The 17,235-nt window shown below is 45.3% G+C and overlaps 1 protein-coding gene across 1 annotated transcript in view; it reads left to right on the forward strand.

Moving 5' to 3' along the window:
- Positions 1-289: 289 nt before the first annotated feature.
- Positions 290-17,235, forward strand: part of Chsy1 (chondroitin sulfate synthase 1) — a 61,080-nt gene continuing 44,134 nt past the window's right edge. Inside the window, exons 1-2 of the mRNA NM_001106268.1 lie at positions 290-599; positions 15,149-15,644. Of these exons, the coding sequence (NP_001099738.1) occupies positions 316-599; positions 15,149-15,644 (780 nt within the window). The 5' untranslated portion in view covers positions 290-315. The remainder of the gene's footprint in view (positions 600-15,148; positions 15,645-17,235) is intronic.

The following is a 17,235-nucleotide window of genomic DNA, read 5'->3' on the forward strand; positions in this document are numbered from 1 at the left end:
GCCTCGCGCCGGAGTCGCCGGCCGCGCGCGCCGGGCATGGTCCCCTCTTAAAGGCGCAGGCCGCGGCTGTGCGGGCGGGCGCGCGGAACAAAGCGCCGGCGCGGGGCCTGCGGGCGGCTCGGGAGCCGCGATGGGCGCGGCGGACCCGCGGCGGCCGCGGCGCTGCCCGGGCCGGGCCAGGCGGCGCTAGGGCGGGCTGGCCTCCGCGGGCGGGGGCGGCGGGCTGAAGGCGCGCGGAGCCTGCGGCGGGGATAGCGGCCCGGCGGGCGGAGGGGCGCGGGCATGGCCGCGCGCGGCCGGCGCGCCTGGCTCAGCATGCTGCTCGGGCTCGTGCTGGGCTTCGTGCTGGCCTCGCGACTCGTCCTGCCCCGCGCCTCGGAGCTGAAGCGAGTGGGCCCGCGGCGGCGCCCCAATCCCGAGGGATGCCGGCCAGGACAGGCAGCGTCGCAGCCCGGCGGTGCTCCGGGGGATGCGCGCGGGGCGCAGCTCTGGCCGCAGGGCTCGGCCGCGGAGGGCGTCCCGCGCGACAGGAACTTTCTCTTCGTGGGAGTCATGACCGCCCAGAAATACCTGCAGACTCGCGCCGTGGCCGCTTACAGGTGAGCCCCCTTTTCGTGGATACCATCGCTTGCATCCGGCATCCTGGCTAGCGGGAGGGCGGCGTTACGGGTTCCCCGGAGGCTTCTCGGGTAGCTGCCAGCGACTCAGCGCAAAGGCAGCAGTGGTTAGACGAGGATGGAGAGCATCTCTCAAGGGCAAGACTTTAGGATTAGATGAGTGAGTACACTGGCCTCACTCAGTGTGTGCCTTTCAACTTGATCTCCAGAAAGACACGTAAGCTTTCTGTGTTCAGGACTTCTTTGTTAAAAGGAACGAGTCTCCCCCATAAGATGGTGGGGAAATTCAGTGTTGTACCTGCGATAGTGGAGGCAGAGGTATAATTTGAGTCTCTAAAATAGGCACTTTGTCATTTCGAAGGGAGAGCCCGCCTAAATTAACCTGGCTAGGGCTCCTCTGTACTGTACTTAAGATTTTCACAGTCATTCCTTTTAATGAGAGTGACCACTCCGCTTTTGAGCACTTCGGTTTGGTAATTAGAGATAAAGAACCTTGAGGAAAAAACAGTTTTCGTGATAGATTCGGTCAATTCAAGACTACAGCCTGGTGCTCCCCAGTGCAGTCCCAGAGGTGTATGCGTGGTAGGAACTAGCTGGGCCCTAGTAGGGCTAAATGAGTCGTAGAAGTGGCAGTGATCATGTTCAGGATTAACAAAGAGATTAGCCAAAGCTGCCTTTAGAAAGGAGATGGTTTTGGAATGGAGGGCATTGTTAGAACTGTATTTCCATTGGAGTGAACCTGAAATAGAAGAGGGGTGGACTCAAGGGAAGGAAGGGACTCATTGGAAACTTTTGTATGTGTGAAGTACACAAACCTTTACTGTATGGGTGAAGTTTGGCGTTCTTCCAGGCACAGATTCAGTCGGTGGCAGGAATGGTTTCAGAGCATGGATATTTAGGGGCTAAGCGTTTTGAGCAGGGCCACACTAGTTGCTGTTTGTTTTAAATGTATAGCCAGTGCTTTTATAACGTTGGCTTTTAAATCCAGTTTCTGGTCTAAGTTTTCAGGCAGCAGATGGTATAAGAAAACAAGCATAGTTGGATCTCTCCTTTCTTTTAAGTCAAGTGAGGGATTGCAAGAGAAAAGGCGGAAAGGCATGGAACGTCTTGACCACCATTCCTGCTAATGTCAAGAAGCTGCATCCTGCTAAGAACAATTCTTTCTGAGTGACCCAAGAGGCCACTGGTGGCTGGCTGTATGTGTGGACTAACAGAGTAGTTTGAGAACCATTAGGCCAGAGCTTTCTCCCCGATGGTCTCTGACTTAGTATCTTTGTCACAGATTGAGGGTGGCATAGGTTTTTAATCCCAGCACGTAGGAGGCAGAGTAGATGGATCTCTGTGAGACCCAAGCCAGCCTGGTCTACATAGAGTTCCAGGCCAGATGACTAACACCGAGACCCTTCTGGAAAGTAAAAAAAAAGTCAAGCAAAACAAAACAACCCAAACAAACAAAAAATGAGAAAGGGGGAAATGAGCCTCCCTCCAGGTGGCTCATTAGGTAAAGGGTAGTTGCTGCTAAACCTGACGACCTGAGTTTGGTCCTCAGAAAGATCCCACAGAGTAGGGGAGAGCGGGCTCCGTCAAACTTGACTTTCACACTTCTGCCATGACGAGGTACATTTGCACTGTTATACAACATAACAGACAATAGATAAATGTAAATAAAACAAATGCCCTTTCAGTAATAAGATTAAATTGAGGAAGAGACCACTAAATTGTGTTGTGGTTTTGAAAATAAATCCCTGGAATTATATGTTAGTGACAGATCACATGAAGTCTCAGCTCTGGAGACAATTGCCAGAGTAGTTTGTTCAGACAGATGATGTGACTCCTTACCTCTCCACGTACATTTTCATGCTTATAGAACCAATATGCTCAAATCAGTAGGGATCGTCGTGCTAGCGACACCACAAGTGTACATGTCGTGTACACTAGTTTTATAGTTGGCCATGCTTTCCCAAAGCCCATCTGGAAGTTAAGTGTGTGTCACCCTTAAATGTTACGATTTCCTCATTGTTTTCTTCTAGGCAGTGAGGACTTCCTCTTTATCTGTGATCTGGAGAGAGTGGAGCAGGTGGAGAGCTGCTCCCTGATGCTCAGTGTCCCAACCTCTCAGCCCTGTAGTTAGACTGGCTAGCCTTAGGGAGTATTCAGGGAAGGCCTGAATTGGGAGAGGGAGGTTAAGAGGTTGTGAGTTATTATTACAGGTTTTGCAGCCTGGGCCAGAAGTTCACACTGAGGGTCTGTGTACAGTACTGTGTGAAAGTAGCTTGCTTCTTGAATCTTGTAAGATAAGAAGTGGAGCCTGAGTTTGTGTGCCACCACACCTGGCTCATTCTTCTTCATATGAAAGCCTCCCAGCATTCAAGAGGTAGAGGCAGGCAAGTTTAGAAGTTCAAGGCTCCCGGGCTACATGAGACTTGGTCTTTAAAGAGACAAAACCTCCTTCAGTTTGTGGTGGTAGTGGTTGTCGTTGTTGTCATCATTGTCCTCCTCCTCCTCCTCTTCTTCCTCCTCTTCCTCCTCCCCCTCTTTCCCCTCCCCCTCCTCTCCCTCCTTCAATTTAATAAGACAATTGTTTGGTTTATAGATGAAGGAGATGCCAGCACTTTTAGTAAGGGCATTATGATATAAGATTGATAACGTCAGAATTTACATTTTGGGACTAGTAACTAGCTACCTTTTCCTTCCGAGGATTGATACCCAGAAGGAAGCTAAGAGGCCCTTGAAAAATCCAGGAATGTATGCTTGCCTGGGCTAAAGTTACTGTAGTGTAAGGCTTTAATGGTAGAACAACTCCATTTGTATATGCTCTTAACTTCGTAGACCTGCTGTACCCCTGAAGAGAGACTAGGCCCCACTGAGAGACAGCCAAGCAGTGGTAGCCAATAGGAGACACAAAACAGTTTTAAAAGTAGGCAGAATGAAACTCAAAAGTGTATAGATAGAGACCAACTGGAGCCAACTTTTGTAGATCCCGTGTAGCTGCCTAGCTGTGAAGCTCACAGGAGTGACCCTGGTTCTTTCAAACATTTAAGTACACTTAGGTACAGTTCAGCTCTTTGTAAAACAGGTGACCTGCATGGCCGTTGTGGATCCAAAACCTGAGTCTGCGCCCGCGCACAGCAAGTCAAATGTTTGTTCAGCTAGTTGTATTAAAAGGGTCAGGCTCAAAAAAGAGTTTGGACTAGTGGTGGGAGAAAATAGAACAGGGGCTGGGCAGGGTGGTGTCCCGTCTGTTTTAGCTAGCTGGTTGGGAAGGCTTTGGAGAAAGGGGCATTTGTACCCCCTGGGTCAGACAGTGAAAGACTGGTTGTGTGACTGTCACTGATAGACATATTGACAAAGGAAAGCTGGGTGCTGAGGCGGAAGCCAGCTTGGAAAGGAACCCCAAGAAGACCATAAAAGAAGGAACTGGGTCTGACTGTTCAGACTCCTGGAATTACATTCTGAGTGAGCGGAAAAGCCACTTGAGGCTTTGAGCAGAAAGGAAAGTGGGACTCTATAAATGAATATAGAAAGTAATTTCTGTAGGCTTGTTTGCAAAGGTATTTGTCTGTTATGTATTTTACTTTAAAATATCATGATTCACATGTAGTAATTTGTTGTGCTAATTATCACCAGGTTGATTGGATGTCTGGAGTTACTAACTGTAGTTCATATTTCCTTGATTTTTTTTCCTAGTTTTTTTAAAAAAAAAAACAATACACACACACACACACACACACACACACACACACACAAGTCAAATAATTTAACCTGCCTTTTCATTATTACTATTTTTAATATTTATGGCTGTCCACCTGTATGTATTTCTGTGTATTTCTGTGTACTATGTGTGTCCCTGTACCTAATAGGACCAGAAGAGGGCGTCAGATCCTCTGAGAGTAGAGTTAGAGATGGTTGTGAGCTGCCTACCATGCCGGTGCTGGGAACCAAACCCAGGTTTCCAGGAAGAGCAGCCAGTGAGCACACATCTCGTTTTGTTTCCTGAGACTCACTCTGTAGTCCAGCTGGCCTTGAATTCTTAGTCACCCTCCTGACTGCTGGTACTGCAAGCAGAAGTCACTACTTCCTGCTCCTGATTTTAGATTTTCCTCCTTATGGTCCAAAAGGTATTGTCTTCTAAAGGTACTGTCCTGAGAAAGTTCTTTTGAGTATACTGGATAAATAACTTTATCACTGAACACCACCCTCAGCCCTTTTGAGTTTTCATATGAGACAGGGTCTCCAGTTGTCTAAGCTGGCCTTGAACTTGCTTTAGCTTCCAGATAGCTAGGAATATGGCCTCTGTTACCAGACCAATCCTGTGAGAGGTGGGGTGGATGGGGAGGAGGGAATTTTTTTTTAAGGGAAGTCTTTCTTTTTCTGCTCTGAGAAGGAAAAGACATGGACCCAACCACATCAGGTGGCTTATAACTGCTCCAGGCTCCAAGGCATCTGTGTTCACACAGTTTAAAGTCTTAAGAAAAGAAACCTTGCTAAGTAGCTGAGGATGGCCTTCAGGTTGATATTCTCCTGCCTCAGACTCTTGAGTCCTGAGATCACAGACCTTTTGCTGGCTTACCCAGCTCCTTTCCCCCAATCTGTTTCTAATGCTCCAAACATTGAACTTCAATTAGAGATATAGCCCAACTACTAAAGTGCTTGCAAGGTACAAGAACCTGAGTGCTAGCCTGGGACCCGGGTATGGGGGGGGGGTGAGATGGGGAAGCAGGGCAGAGGACTGTATAGGATTCTTTGGGCTTACTGGACAGCCAACTTAGCCTAAGTGGTTAAGTTCCAGGCCAGTGAGAAACTCTGTTTCAAGAAGTGAACAGCTTTCTTGAAGATGATGCCTGAGACTCTTTTCAGTCACACACACACACACACACACACACACACACACACACACACACACAGAGAGAGAGAGAGAGAGAGAGAGAGAGAGAGAGAGAGAGAGAGAAATTGAGCTTTCCTAACATCTCACAGTTATTTGGATATTACTGCCCCTGGCCTGAAGATGGGTGACAGTTTTTATCTTTATTTTCCTATTTACTTTCCCTGATGGTGTGGTTGGCTGCCTGTTTTTGACCAGGAGTGATTAGCATTAGCGTGTGGAGGGGTGTGGGAAAAGGTGAGAACAGGACTCTTACCCAAGATAGCTTTTATCAGTTAATGACCTTTCCTAATGTTTTGAAAGAAGGCAGACTGTTCCTCTTGTCAGCCTTAATGAGCTGCTTCTCCGTACCATATCAGCAATTTCCTTATTTCTTGAGCTGAGAGAACTTGAAACAGGTCAGTTGCTGTCTTCCATGCAGCTCTTTTTAGCAGATACTAATTTGGAAGGTGTTTACATGTAAAAATCCACATAGTCAACTTTTAAGCGTGCTTCAGAGTACAACGAATATCAAGTTATGAGCTACGCGTAGAAAGACACTGGTGAAAGGTGTGGTCTGGAAATGAGTGTGATTTTTATCTGTCAGAGTTGGAGGGTCTGTGCTGTCAGTACTCTAGGATCGATCGATCAGTGCGGTCACCAGCAGGATTCATACATTTTTCGCTGTTGTTGAGCGATTACTAATACTGGGCTGCAGCCCTACAGAGCCTAGTTGAGATGAAGAACTGGAGACTGTTGACTGACAAGGGCTCACAAGGTACCCACAGAAGTGTGCCAAGGAAGGGCATCGAGCAAAGGCAGTCTGACCCTATGCCCACCCATTTCCTCTGAGTCTTGAGAAGGAGCCTTCGAGAGTGACAGTGGCAGGTTTTCTAACAGTGACAGCAGTGGTGGGTGATGTGAGAGGACAGCCATGAGCTATTGGGAAAGTGACAGCAGGGACACCAAGGGCCTGTCTGAGGGAAGGCCCTGTGTGCTATATATGTAAACTGATGGCATGGCCAGTCCATAGTGTAGTTAAGGGGAAGCTTTTTATTGTAGATGTGTGGGTGGGGGGCGCACATGAGAACAAAGCCAGAGGCATCTGGAAGACTCCAGAGCAGAGATTGAAAGTAGACTGAACATATAGACTGGCTAGAACTATCAGAGAGGGAGAAATAATAGCAGGGGAAGAGAGCAGAGCGCCTAGGGAGGAGCAGGAGCAGAGCAGAGGGACTGGAAGGATGGGGAGAGCAAGAACAGCAGGGGTGGGGGCGGGGTGGGAATTATGCTGCTGTGTAGAGACCTGTGAGCTGGTGGGAGCTTAGGGTAGGAGGAGAGGGTGAGAAGCCATGGCAGGTGATGGTAAGATTCTGCTCTGTGTATTTACAGGTTGTTATTAATGTTCTCAAGGGATGGATGGTACCGGGCTTTGTATGTTTAATTGGGCAATTATATCTGACCAATTGGGTCAAAGGTTAAAAAAAAAAAAGAAATCCTCCTGTAGTGCGTTAGTCCATAGAGTTAATTGGCTGAGCCCATTTCTGAATCTTTGAACTGCCTTTTGAGCTTGGGGAATTGGAGTTTCATGTGCCAGACTCAGGAACCTGAGTTTTGCAAAACGGTCAGTGGTATCTCAGCATGAGAGTATTGGTGGAATCCGTGTTTAGAGTTTGGCTGATGGTCTTACAATTTGGTGGCTGGTCGTATTAAACTTTGTTGAATTTGTTTCTGATGGCCATGTCCACACGTAAGTCTGCAGGATCTGTGATAGTGATCAAAATCTCACAGGAGGGTTTGTCAAGTGTTTTGGCTGAAGAGTTAGGCCCAGTCACAATCTGAAGGAGTTTTTATGTTGCCCAGCCATGCAGACAATGGGCAGGTGGAATTGGATGAAGTGTGTGTGAGGCTGAGAGCACTGTTGCCCCGGTCTTATCACTGGGAAATAAAAGGAGGTAGCCAGGAAACAAGTGCCGGTGAGAAGACAGGCCGGCCTGGGAGGCCGCACAGCGGCACCTGCCTGTCCACTTGGCTCGCACTCATGAGCTGTCTGTCCTTGCTGGCCACAGTTTCCTGTGGTAATGATACTTGAGAGTCCTCCACCTGCTAAGAGTGAGCCGCTGTAAAGCAGCCTGTGATTGTTGAGTCAAGGTGGCCGCTAGTGAACAGGTTGACTCCAGGTAGCCCCTCACAGCACCAGGACACTGATGACGAGGAGCAAGCCTGGATGGTTTTATTGTTTGCATAACTTCTCTGATACACTTTTTTCGCCTAAGAGTTGAAAACTTACATTTTGTCTATATATACTATATACCCGTCCCACCCCCAGCAAACAAACAAACAAACAAACAAACAAAACCGATTATTTGGGGCTAATAAGAACTGTAGCTCAGGAAAATACAAGAACTTTGAGCATACAGCAGCAGTGCAGAGGCTGTTCAGAGAGCTCCTCACTACTCAACTGGAGACTAGAGAAGGCCACCACACACCACCTCTTGTTTTAACTCTGCATTTTAATTCTTGTATTTCAAAGAAGGTGCAGTTGTGGTCTCTTGGTGAGTGTTCTTTTTGCTGGTTATGAACCTGGGCTCAGAGGGCTGGCTTCCAGTACTTGGAAATGCCTTCTGGGCCACTGTTCAGACCACTGTTGAGGTGGGAAATTATAAGAAAAAGGTTTCCCTCTCCCCTTTTAGAACAAGTTTCAGTAACAATACAGCCGAACTGGGTATCTTCCTGCCTCAGTCTCCTGAGTACTTGGATTGTAAAGTGAAGAAACGCTTTTACCCTTGCTTTCCCGGTAAGTCTGTGTCTAAGGATCATAACTTAACTATTGAAAAGAATTTCCCCACTGCTCTCTATTCTGTTTTTCACCTGTTCCCGTAACAGCTTGAGATTACGCATGTCTTAAGCACAGTGAGTCAGTTAATTTGAGAGGAAACCATATACCCAGAAACCACATACCCATAGGGATGCCAAGGACATTTAAAGCAGGGTTCCTATACTGAGAGAAAAACAGCCCTTGTCAGTTAGCGGCTGAATCTTCACAGGTCCCTGTCCTGCTCTGACTGACAGTGGACAACAGCATCTTCCTTCTTTCTGTGCTCCACTTTGTGAGAGGATGAGTTAAGACTGCTGCCCCTCAGACTGCTTCCCACAAGGGTCCTTTTACCGGCCTTCCCTGAGTGGGCCTGGAGGAGGATGGTCTCCTAGGACCTGGTGTCTGGAGTAGCTCTTACATGTAACCCTGAACAATAGGACAGTCTTGTGACTTCTCCTTTTGCCTCCTAGACAGCTTATAGCTAAAAGTGGGCCACTGTTAGCACACATGGGTGACACTGTGGTCTCAGGTCTGAACACAGGGGCTTGCTCAAGCTGAAGGTACCTCCCGAGAGTGCTAAAGCTGTCCCGGTTTGCACTGGCAGGGAACACAGCCGAGCACCCTTTATTCATCACGATTTTGCTCTTCTGATTTGGTCTGGGTCACCCTTTCCCCTTCCTCCCTCTGCAATTATTCACTTGCCCACTTTTCTCCTTATGCATGCATTTTGGTTATGTGATCTTAAATCCTTTCCCTAACAGAAAGGATTATACACATTCAATTCCTAGTGTCCATCAGTTCTACAAATTTGTCCTCCTGCTTAGGCCCCAGCCACTTACCACAGGCCTGAGAAGCTCAAGCTTAGCCCTCTGTAGCCAGCATGTGTAAGAGTGGGCTGTGGGCTAGAAAGTCTTCCTGCCTTTCTAATTAGGAAAATTAGTTTCTAACTATGAAAATGCAGAAATTGTAAAAGGAGGAACTCAATCTTATGCCACTTTTCTTTGATTTGCCTGTTGGATAAGATTATTACAAAATAAACTGCTCTGTTGTCTTTCTGTTTTTCTTGTTACACAAAGCTTCCCCTGGGTAATTTTTTTCCTCCTTGGTAAATATATCTATTATAGAAGGTGAGGAAAATACAAAGAAAATTAAATGTTTTGATTTCAAAATATTTTTATCTTAAAATTTTTAAATTTTGAGATTATAATTACATTTACCCCTCCAAACCTTCCCATGTAACCACCTTCTCTTTCAAATTCATAACCTCTTTTTTCTTTGTTTTCTGTGTGTGTGTGTGTGTGTGTGTGTGTGTGTGTGTGTGTGTGTGTGTACACCACGCGCATGCCTAGTGCCTAGAGAAGCCAGCAGAGGGCAAATGTTCTTTATGGTTGAGCCACCTCTCCAGCTCCCAAATTAAGTATTTTCAAATTCCCCACCTAGAACCAACCACAGCGAATACTTTGGGATAGAGCAGTTTGTTATTTCTGAATATTTAGTAAGCCGGGATATCTATGTATAGTCTTCTCTGCATTCTTAATTTGTGTGGGGTAGGGCGTACAGTCCAGGCCCTTGAACTTGCTGGGTGTACACTGTATCACTTGCTACATCCTTAGCCCTGTTTGCCTGCTTTGTAAACTTAGCCATATGTAATGGCTGCTTACCCAGGACAGTGTCTGTATTGTAGATGTAGATTTTCTTACAGTGATGCTGACTAGAAGCGAAGACTGACACAAAGCCCTAACTCAACACAGGCATCTCTTGGCCAACCTGCCAGCTGCCCAGCTGCATTTCCTAGTGTGGTTTAATCTGGTACAGGGGATGGCATTTAGAAACTTGGGGAAATAGAAGATTTCCTTGACACGCTCACATTTCAGCTGTCTTATCTGGGCTGTGGAAAGAGCTGGGTATCAGACCATTGAAAATTGAGCTTTCTGGCAAGGACCTTTGCAAATGTTCTGTCATTTCCATTGAGAGCCCCAGGCAGCAAATGTGCTGATGGCCAAGTAGACATTTGTTTATGAAAATCACGGAACTTGACCTGTTTTGATCACAGAAGGAAGGTAAGCGTTCTTGTTCAGCAATATTGCTTGCCTTCCATTTGAAATTATAAATATGTTCCCTCCTCCTCCTCCTCTACCACCTCTTCCTCCTCTTCCTCCTCTTCCTCCTCTTCCTCCTCTTCCTCCTCCTCCTCCTCCTCCTCCTCCTCCTCCTCCTCCTCCTCCTCCTCCTCCTCCTCCTCCTCCCACAGAACAATGAATTGAGTTATGTTCCAGAATGCGTTCACTTTATGGAATCCTAATTGAAAAGATCACAATTTCTTAACATTGGAGGGTTTGCAAAGAATTCATGAGAAGATTTTCTTCAAACCACCCTTCAATTAGAAGAGAAAAGACAACAAGAGGCTTGCCCTGGGTTACCTAAACCGTCCTGGATAATAGTTGGGTGGGGTCACCAAAAGCGCAGAGGAGCTTTTAAGGAAGGTCTGAGGTTGGATTGTCTGTTTTTAAAATTAATTGCTTTCTCTTCTTGGACAAATTACAGCATTTCAAGTCACAGTTGGGCCATTAATTACATCCGTGACGGCTGTGTTAGCAATGCTTTTTTTCTGCATGCATTCTGCCTGGGGCACTGGCAAACAGTGCAGGCAGAAATGAATTCTGATCTTCAGGCAAATAGGAAAGAGCTTAGTGTTTTGAGTAAAAACACTTAAAATTTAAACTCTTATTAGACTTCTACCCTAAAACAATGTCTGAAATTGAGAGTTAAACCCAATTCAAATGTAGTATATGGCTTGAGGGTCAGGTTTTTAGGCAGAAATGTGAGAGGCACTTTCCATTAGATCATTGCTACAGTGCACACACTTCCTGTCTCTTCTTAATTTGCAAGCCTCTGCCTTCTCTATAAGTCGGACTGAGGCAGTGCTGGACTGGAGTCAGGGCACTTCCGGAGCCCATGCACTGCAGAACATCCTGTCACAGGTTGTTTCATTGAAGACAGGAGCTACCTTAGCTGCTCCTTCTCCCCTCTAGCATCCTCTTGCTCCCATATTTTTGTGGTTTGGGGTTGGTTGCTATAGTGTGACTTAGAACCTGGTCTGTTTTAGTAGTCACGTTAGTGTAGAAGCACTCTGACATTCATACCGATAGGGGAAGTTAAGTCGCTTTCGTCCTCACCTCTTACAATCCCCTCCTAAGACGGTAGACATTGTTTAACTTTGAGTTGCACTTCACAAGCACCTCAAGTTACAGTAGATCTTAACACATGGAGCCTCTGGCTTTCCCTCTCAATAATTGCTTTCTTTTTATGCTTTGAGAAAATTGTTTTTCTTTATGTACAAATTGTAGGAAGTATGGCTGAGCTGGTGGACAGTTCTGTGAAGCTCATTTGGAAGAGATTTTTGTCCCTTGGCAAACATAACACACAGCATCTGTAAGTCACCTGCTGCACAGAGGGGCATTTCTCATTCCTCACGTCCATTGACCTCTGTTATGTGCCAAGATTGAGATTATTTACATTTTCAAAGGTTATTGTGACTGAAAGAAAACAAGAAAGGCCAAACATTACTGTGTAAGGACAGCAGAATCAGAGCTCCTTGGCCTAATAGGGTCGGGTACACCGGCTTCCTGTGGTTAGAGGAATATCAGGAAGTGTTTTCTCCTGCAGTCGTGGCCACATCAGAGAGTTTCGTATAGGTTGTCATGCATTCTGTATGTTGTAGCCATTTGCCAAAGGACTTGTCCCTTTATAGGAGAGCTGGTTTCTCTGTACATTAACTTCTCATCTCTTCTTTATTTACCTTTTTGCTCTATTTTGCTTTTTGAAAGAGAGTCTCACCATGTTGCCTACCCATGCTGATCTCAAACTCATGGTTTCAAGTTGTCCTGTTCTATTCTCTGCTTCCTGAGTAACTAGGACTATAGCCCTGTGCTACCATGCATAACTATGTATATGTGTATATGTTTGTATATATATGACAGATTTATTTTATGTGCACATGTGAGTCTCTCTATATCAACACGGATTTATGCATGGACATATGCATGCATGCATCATATGTGCTGGTTTCCAGAGACTCCTTGAAACTGGAGTTGTAAGCACTAGTAAGCTGCCTTATGTGGGTGCTGGGACCCCAACCCTCATCCTCTGCAAAATAGCAAATGTGCTTAACTACAGAGCCATTTCTCCAGCTCCCCCCTTTTTTTTTAAATTTAAAAGAGCATATCATTTGTGGAAATGAAGCACAGTACCTGGTATAGATTCTGCAATGCAGTAGAATTCTCTGTGTCATTTGCTGAAGAGCTGCATGGCACTGCATAGACCGATCTGTAAACCAGTGCACAGGCACTGGGGGAGCACTAGCTGCAGTGCTGTACCCGTTCTCAGATAGCCTTGTCCAGACTCTCACAGTTTTGAAATAGGTGCAGTTTCCAGTTTTTGATTGGCTACGGTTGGCGGTATTTGCTATTGGTAAATGAAACACCGACACACCTCATATTTAATACCCTAGATATGAGGAAACAGGTTATTCAATCTTGGACTTTTTGAAAGGAATCTGAAAAAGTATTTTATGCAATTGAATATTCAATGTGAACAGATAATTTGGTTATTTTTATTCCTTATTTTTGACTAGGAAGATAAATGAAACAGTTTTGTTTTTGAAGTATCTCACTTAAAGTAATAAAATAATTTTAGAATTTCCATTTTGCAAGATGAAAAGTGTAGAGCTGGATGGTGGCGATGGCCATGTGGCACTGAGTGCCCAACACCACAAGCTCACGGGACGGTTTGGACGGTTTGGACGTTCGCTACCGTTAGGTCGTGCTGGAAGATCAGTGGGTGACACTTCCAAGCCTCCTGTACTAAGAGGAGAGTGAACGTTATGTCTGCCTCACCTGTAGCGCCTCCAATCCCAGTTTCCCTGCTTTTGTACTGCTTCCCCAGAGATTTGAAATCTTTTTTCTTTTTCTTTCTTTTCTCTTTTTCTTTCCTTCTTTCCTTCTCTCCTTTTTCTCTCTTTCTTTCTTTTTCTTTGTTTGAGGCAGGATTGCTTTAAGTAGCCCAAACTGACCTCTAGCCTCAGTCTCATGAGCACTGAGAACATACATGTACACTATACCTGGCTTAGAGATTTTTAAAAATATTCCTCTAGTACTCTCCATTAAAGATTTGTGCAGATTTAACTGGTCCACCTCATCTTTTCACTGTAGAAATGTAGTTGTACTGGTTAAATAAATTAAATTTTGTAGAGAATTGTCACTTGGACCTGTGTGTATGAGGCAGCATACGGTGTGTGGGTAAGTTGGACAGACAGATAGTAAGACTGGTACTTGAACCTCTGGCCTTGCACATTCTGAGCACGCATTCTACTATTAGCCTGTATCTACAGTTGATGATTTTATTTTCTCCCTGCCCACATTCGGCAGGGTCTCACTATATAGCCCTGATTGGCCTAGAACTCGAAGAATTCTCCGCCTCCATAGTGCTGGGTTAAAGGTGTGCACCACCATGTTGGACCTTGATTTTCTTAATATTAAATTTTCTACAAATTCAGCGTCTCTAATGCAGGAATTAAAGTGCTCTGAAATACGAGACTTTTTGAGTGCAGTGTTCAATTCTACCAGTGACAGATTCAAAGCATTTGGATTTTTGGATTAGGGGTATTTGGTATATCCACATTTTTTAAAATATGAAAAACATACACTTTAAAATGTAAAAATGTATAAAGGATATTCAGCCTGTATTTCATTTATTGTCATATTTATATTGGGAGTACTCCATATAAATGAATGGTTGCAGCTAAATTACTTAAGTTCTCAGCAGTAGCCTGAAGTGAAGGAAAGGACATTATGATGGCCATAAATTAGTTGTTTTCAACTGGATACTTTGTTTCCATTTAGTTGGTCAGTGATCTTTCCTCTGTTTGACTTGAACCAGCTCCTTTTAAACTTCACACCTTTACCTATGGCTTATTTCAGTTCAAATCACTACCTGGGAGTTTCAGAGTGTACATCCCTTTTCTCTTGCTGTGTTCAATTTGGTGCCTCCTACGGCATAGCGTAGAAACCTGCTGTGGTTGGCTCTACCTCTGGTTCTGCTGAGTTGTCCCCATCTCTTGTTAGTGCTGCACCCTGGCTCAGCATTAGCATCCGGAGCACTTACCCTGCCTCAGGGAAGCACTCATTGCTCTGGATCTCCTTGCCTGTGTGCTCCTTTCTTTCAAAAAGCTGATAGCATCCACACATGTGACAGTGTCTGTCCTGACTGCTCATGACTCCCAGCTGTGGTTTAGTTCACCGTTGCATCTGCCTGGCTTGGCGCTTGAGGAACTTTGCAACAAGCTTTGTTGACTGGAAAGTTTGATTTAGTCATTTATCTGCTTTTTACATTTTATTTACTTTGTGGGAGTATGTGGGCATGTGCATGCCGTGGTGCTGATGCAGAAGTCAGAGGACAGCTTGTAGGAGTCGGTTCTCTCCTTCAGCCATGTGGCGTCTGGGGACCAAGCTCAGGCTAGTGATGAGGCTTGGCGGCTTGTTTCTTCGCCGGCTCAGGCGTCTTACGAGCTGAGGAGTTGTTGGTAAAAGTTGATGAAATCCAAAAGTTGACTGCCTAGGCCTTGCTGTGTCAGTTTGGTTGTCAGCTGGAAGTAGGACTTAACCATCCATAAGCTCTATCCTTCCCTCAGTTGGGTTGTTATGAAAATGAATCTGGGTTTTATAATACTCAGTGGGGTCTCCATTAAAGGAGGCAAGCAGACCAATGTTTAAGCATTCATATAATGATTGAAAATGAGCAGATACATGCGTTTCTGAAAATAACTCCTCTAATCTGTATTTATTTTAATTACAGAACATGGTCCAAGACAATTCCCGGGAAGGTTGAGTTCTTCTCTAGTGAGGGTTCAGACACATCTATACCCATTCCAGTAGTGCCACTGAGGGGTGTGGACGACTCCTATCCCCCCCAGAAGAAGTCTTTCATGATGCTCAAGTACATGCACGATCACTACTTGGACAAGTACGAATGGTTTATGAGAGCAGATGATGATGTCTACATCAAGGGAGATCGTCTGGAGAGCTTTCTGAGGAGTTTGAATAGCAGCGAGCCCCTCTTTCTCGGGCAGACAGGACTGGGCACCACTGAAGAAATGGGGAAACTGGCTCTTGAGCCTGGAGAGAACTTCTGCATGGGGGGACCTGGTGTGATTCTGAGCCGGGAAGTGCTTCGGAGAATGGCACCACACATTGGCAAGTGTCTCCGGGAAATGTACACCACCCACGAGGATGTAGAGGTGGGGAGGTGCGTCCGGAGATTCGCAGGCGTGCAGTGCGTCTGGTCATATGAGGTAAGAGCAGAATGCTCGTGTGGGAAAAACTGTCCGTTTTGCCTTTTGGGTTGTGAGTTAATCATAGGAAACTAGCAGTATCAGCCTCTTCAGGGTTAAAACTGGTGTAAGTTATTAGTACATGTTTTAGCCTTAGTTTTTAATTTTTAAAATTCACATTACCCTGATTTTTCCCTGACCTTTTAGATTGCTAGGCCTTTAGAGTAGGCCTCTGGACTTCTGATGTCTTTTAAAATAAGTAATAACACTTGGGACTTGAAGGAAACATAGGGTTTACTGATGGTCACAGTGACCTTTCTCCATGAAACCCAGAAACATCTGATTTCTGTTGATTCCACAAGACCTTCTACAAGAGCATAGGATACCTCCTTGTTTCCGTCTCCCAAAGGCTCGAACTTTAATCTGGTCAGGATGACCTGCACAGATCAGAAATTTACATGTTTTGAACTTATAAAATTGTCAGCCGTGAGAAGGCCAGGAGCTGTGTTTGGGAGCTAGGGTTGCAGCACAGTGGTACAGTGTGTGCTATGGCGTGTGCTTAGCATCCCCGAGGGCATCTCTGGCACCAAAAAGAAATGATTTTTTGTTATAAACCTTGAGTTTGTATTTGTAAGTTTCTGACTCCTTCCTTTCACACTAGGCAGCAGGCAGTTCTGAGTGAACACATGACAGCTTTGAGGAACTACTTGCAGGAGTTTGCTCTTTAATAAAAGGGGATGACTTAATTTTGGGCTTAAAACTGGTATAAGTTATTAGTACATGTTTCTATTAGTGGATGTGTTCTACTGACACATGTATGCCTCTTGCAGGTAATTCAGGATCAAGTAATGGTAGCAGGAATCGATTTTTGTATTTAGTTTAGTCAACTATTGGTTGTAACAAGCAAAAGGAACTGCTAGGCCTTTTACCCAAAGCAAGAGCTTGCCCTCCTGTGTGAGCCCTCAGCTCTTTCTGAGGGGAAGAAGCATGCTCTTGCCCTTGCTTGCCTCCCCTGACCTGCAGCTTGCTTTTAAATGTCTGCCACTTGTTTTGTTCTTCTGCTTAAAGTTTGAGGGAAACAGACATTTTTAATTGTACAGCAATGCTCTTCATTTAATTTAATTTAAATTAACAAAGGCTCACTTTAAATTCTAAATATGGTTTGAGGGAGCCTTTAATCTCCATGAGCCATATTCTCCCTCTGCCTGCCTCCATTGTCTGGTGGTTGCTCTCCAGGCTTGGGGGTCTCTTTTATCATGAAATTTTACAGTGAAGAAAACTGTCTTAGTTATTGTTCTATTTTTGTGAAGAGATACCATGACCAAGGTATTTAATTGGGCACTTGATTACAGTTTCAGAATGGTGGGAAGACCCAGGCATGGCTTTGGAGCAGTGTCTGAGAGAGTCCTGATCTCAGGCAGTATGCAGACAGAAAACTGGGCCTGTCATGGGCTTTTGAAACCAAACAGCTGATCCCCAATGCCATTTCTCCTCCAATAAGGCCACCTTTTCTAATCCTTTTCAAGTAGTTCCATTAACTAGCAGCCGTGGCCTATGGGGGAGCCATTCTTATTAAAGCAGCACAAAAACTGTGTAAGGATTTCATGCTGTT

This window comes from Rattus norvegicus, chromosome 1 (genome assembly GCF_036323735.1).
Source record: "Rattus norvegicus strain BN/NHsdMcwi chromosome 1, GRCr8, whole genome shotgun sequence".
Taxonomy (NCBI): Eukaryota; Metazoa; Chordata; class Mammalia; order Rodentia; family Muridae; genus Rattus; species Rattus norvegicus.